This window comes from Athene cunicularia (genome assembly GCF_003259725.1).
Source record: "Athene cunicularia isolate RWA chromosome 8 unlocalized genomic scaffold, athCun1 chr8_part1, whole genome shotgun sequence".
NCBI classification, from domain to species: Eukaryota; Metazoa; Chordata; class Aves; order Strigiformes; family Strigidae; genus Athene; species Athene cunicularia.
Genome location: NW_020799109.1, coordinates 7,806,759 through 7,809,846, shown reverse-complemented (window position 1 = coordinate 7,809,846; position 3,088 = coordinate 7,806,759). Strand labels below are relative to the sequence as shown.

The 3,088-nt window shown below is 39.6% G+C and overlaps 1 protein-coding gene across 4 annotated transcripts in view; it reads left to right on the top strand.

The window, feature by feature from the left end:
• The window catches only part of ELAVL4 (ELAV like RNA binding protein 4), a 64,069-nt gene that overhangs the window by 738 nt on the left and 60,243 nt on the right, over positions 1-3,088 (top strand). The window contains exon 1 of one of the 4 annotated variants that reach the window (XM_026854067.1): positions 2,042-2,065. The exons of 2 other annotated variants lie outside the window; for them this stretch is intronic. In XM_026854067.1, the coding sequence (XP_026709868.1) occupies positions 2,057-2,065 (9 nt within the window). In that variant the 5' untranslated portion in view covers positions 2,042-2,056. Of the gene's footprint in view, positions 1-2,041; positions 2,066-2,357; positions 2,666-3,088 lie in introns of those variants that run through there. One more of the 4 variants, XM_026854064.1, reaches the window with a different exon arrangement.

The window sequence follows — 3,088 nt, the reverse complement described above, 5'->3', positions numbered from 1 at the left end:
GGGGGGGGGGGGGGGGGGCTGGGAAACAACCCTGTGATTTCATTTTGATATTGGATTAGCTGTTTAAGACAAGTTTCTTTTTGTGGGAATGGAAGATTGCATTAAAAATATGCTTTGCTCAGGGGTTGCTAGCTGATGCTGGAGAGACTGTATTGAGAATCTGATGCTTTACAAATGTCACAACCGTGATGCGGTGGTCAGTCCCTTACCCTGAAAGATAAATGGTACTATTGGAAACACGAGAATAAGGTTGACTTTTTCAACAATAGGATTCTGCCTTTGTCTTTACAGAGAGAGGCCTCTGAGGACGTTTGAGCGTTTGTTTTAGTGTTCCTCGGAATGACTGCATGTGTGGGGTGCTTTTTGGGAAAGTGGTCAGTGTGCAGAGTACTTGGATTTATAGATGGATAAGATAGCTAATTTTTTAGAGGAGCAGCGTGCAATTATTGTTTGAGAAAAATGGCTGAATCTTTTGATATGCATAACGAATTTATAGGAACAAAGTAGGCTGAAGTTGAAAAGACTTAAAAATAATTTCTGGGTGCCTTTGGTGTTATTAACCCCTGAAGAGACCTTAAGTAAAAATTTGCATTACAAATCTAACTTTAATATTCGATGTATATTTGCACAAGAATGTATGGTAATATACTAGCTCTGTAGCATTTTGATGCCTGTGTGTTCAGTTTAATAGATCACTTAAATATTTGAGTTAAGAAATCTATCTTATGAGCTAGTTTAATCTTTACTAGTTTTTACCAAGCTACAAATGTGCTCAGAAAGATGCATGGTGAGAGAAATCCTCTGCAGCCTTTTACATTGTTCATATTTTAATTGAATTCAATGTTCATTCCACAAACAGATTGTATGGTGTATTTTAAATGCTATTTTTTCTCCTTGATTGGTTTGTTCATAGCTAGATTTTATAAGCTTACTATATTTCATTTGTTTTATTTGTGTGTTTAGTCTGTGTGTGTTTTGAGTGTCTGTGGCTTAAAGAAATTTTAAATGTACAGAAAGTCAGTTCAGAGCTTAGCAGTTCTGAGGCATATTTATACTTTAAAAAAACCCTCAGCCTTCTAGAAATCTGATTACATATTTTTGAAAATGGTTTTGGTGGTTTGTGGCCAGGTTTTTTTTTTTTCTTCCAGTAAAGAGCTAAGTGAGCTTATAACATGGCCCATCCTAGCCTTTTCCATTTCTAGCTCTTACGTTTAAAAACGCTTGCAATGATACTGATATTTAAAACAAAACAAAACAAAACAAAAAAAATTTGGCTGTTGTATGTGTGAAAGGTAAAATTAAATGATTCCTGTGTATGTTAATAGAGTAACACTGAGTCGCTTTAGTGGAGATGAACGTAAATTCAAGATTAGTTGCAATTACAGGATGCCATGCCTTATTACTTTGGACAAAACATGCTTTAGGGAAATAACTCCAAGTAAGAGAAAGAAATCAATGCTTCCTAACTTGTGAGAATTTTGAATAAACTTGCCATGGTTGGGAGAAGGTAAAATGCTGCTGTTTGGAAGTGAAGTTTTGTTAGTTTGTCAGTGGCAGCGAGCGGAGGATTAATGAGTGTGCATTGTTAAGTTAAGCACGTTCCCCTCTAAGGCTGGAAAAAAATTTCTTTTAAATGCTCAAAGTTTGCTGCTGGTTTATTTCCTGTAGAGCTGAAGAATAATGAAGTGAGGTGGTGAAATAATTCTGAAATACTACTGTCATTCAGGGGGAGTGCTTTGATAAATAGGTGTCTGCGGTGCCTTAGCGTCAAGTGGCAGCAATACCAAATCCACTTCTAAAAATATGTATTTAAAAAAAAAAACCTCATAGGGCCGGAGGAAGGAGAGATGGGTTGATTATTAAAATCAATAGTACCTGAAAATAAATGCAGCTTTAAATGCACGTCAAAGTGCTTTTGTTGTGCCTTTAAGCCTAGAGGCAGATCATTAAATATGCATTTCTCCGGAAAGCAACTGTCGAAAAAGATAAGGTAGTTAAAATACGCCGGACCTGGGAGCCGGGCGTGCAGGAGGTAAGAAGATGTAGGCACTGAAGCATGGCCGAGGTATGACATCGCCGCGGCCGAGGGCTCCTGCGCCGGTGGGGTGGGAAGAGGTATAAAAAAAAAAAAATACGGGGATGCGTGTTGTTTCTTCAACCGGGCCTTAATTACTAGACACAAGCAGCAGTTCAGAAATCTGGTCTCTGTTGTTGTAGAGGTCACCGAATCATTAACATTGTCAATCTGGCAGCGGCTAATTTCAATAGCACCTGATGTCGCAACGCCTCCCCGCGCGGCGGCGGCCAATCAGCGCCCGCCCGCCGCTGACAGATGGTCCCATAAATGGGTGTAACGGGGAGCCGCCGCCAGGCAGTTCCAGCAGGGCTCCGCCGCGCCGCTCCGCCCGCCGCCGGGGGCTGCCGCACGGGGACAGCGGGACCGGGGCTCTCCAAAGCAGAGAGCGTCAGAATAGCTATTTGTGATTATTATTCTTATTATTATTTATTAATTATCGCTATTATTCTCGCTGCACAAACGTCTAGCACTGTGCTTTGTGGATCTTTAAAAAATAATAATAAAAATAATTCCCTGAAACCTTTTAGCAAATCTGTAGAAGAGTTGAAGCCTTTCAAGACCCAATATTTGCCATTAAGAATGGTTATGGTAGGTATTAGTAGATTTAAAATCTGATTGTAGCGGGTTTATATAGAGGTAGATATAGAAGCTAACATACAGATTTTCCCCGAATCTGCATCATTCTCAGTCTGTGTTTTCACATGAATTTAGTTTTCTGCTACTGATTTGTTTGTACATGATCTCTCCCTTCCCCCTTCTCTCTTCCCCTCTCTCTAGCTCTCTCTCTTTCATATTTAATGTGTGCATATCCTTTAATAAAGGATGTACTTTGTCATTTTAAGGTAATTGCGATTTCTCTCAGAATAAAGAAAAAAGCTCATTTCTAATGCAGGGCTGGTATGTGGCTAACTGAAATGCAAAAGGAAGAGGCTTTTTTTTTTTAAGAGGTGGAGGGGGGGGGCAGTTAATTTCCACATTGACATTTTGGAGATACAAATGCAGAGCAAAATC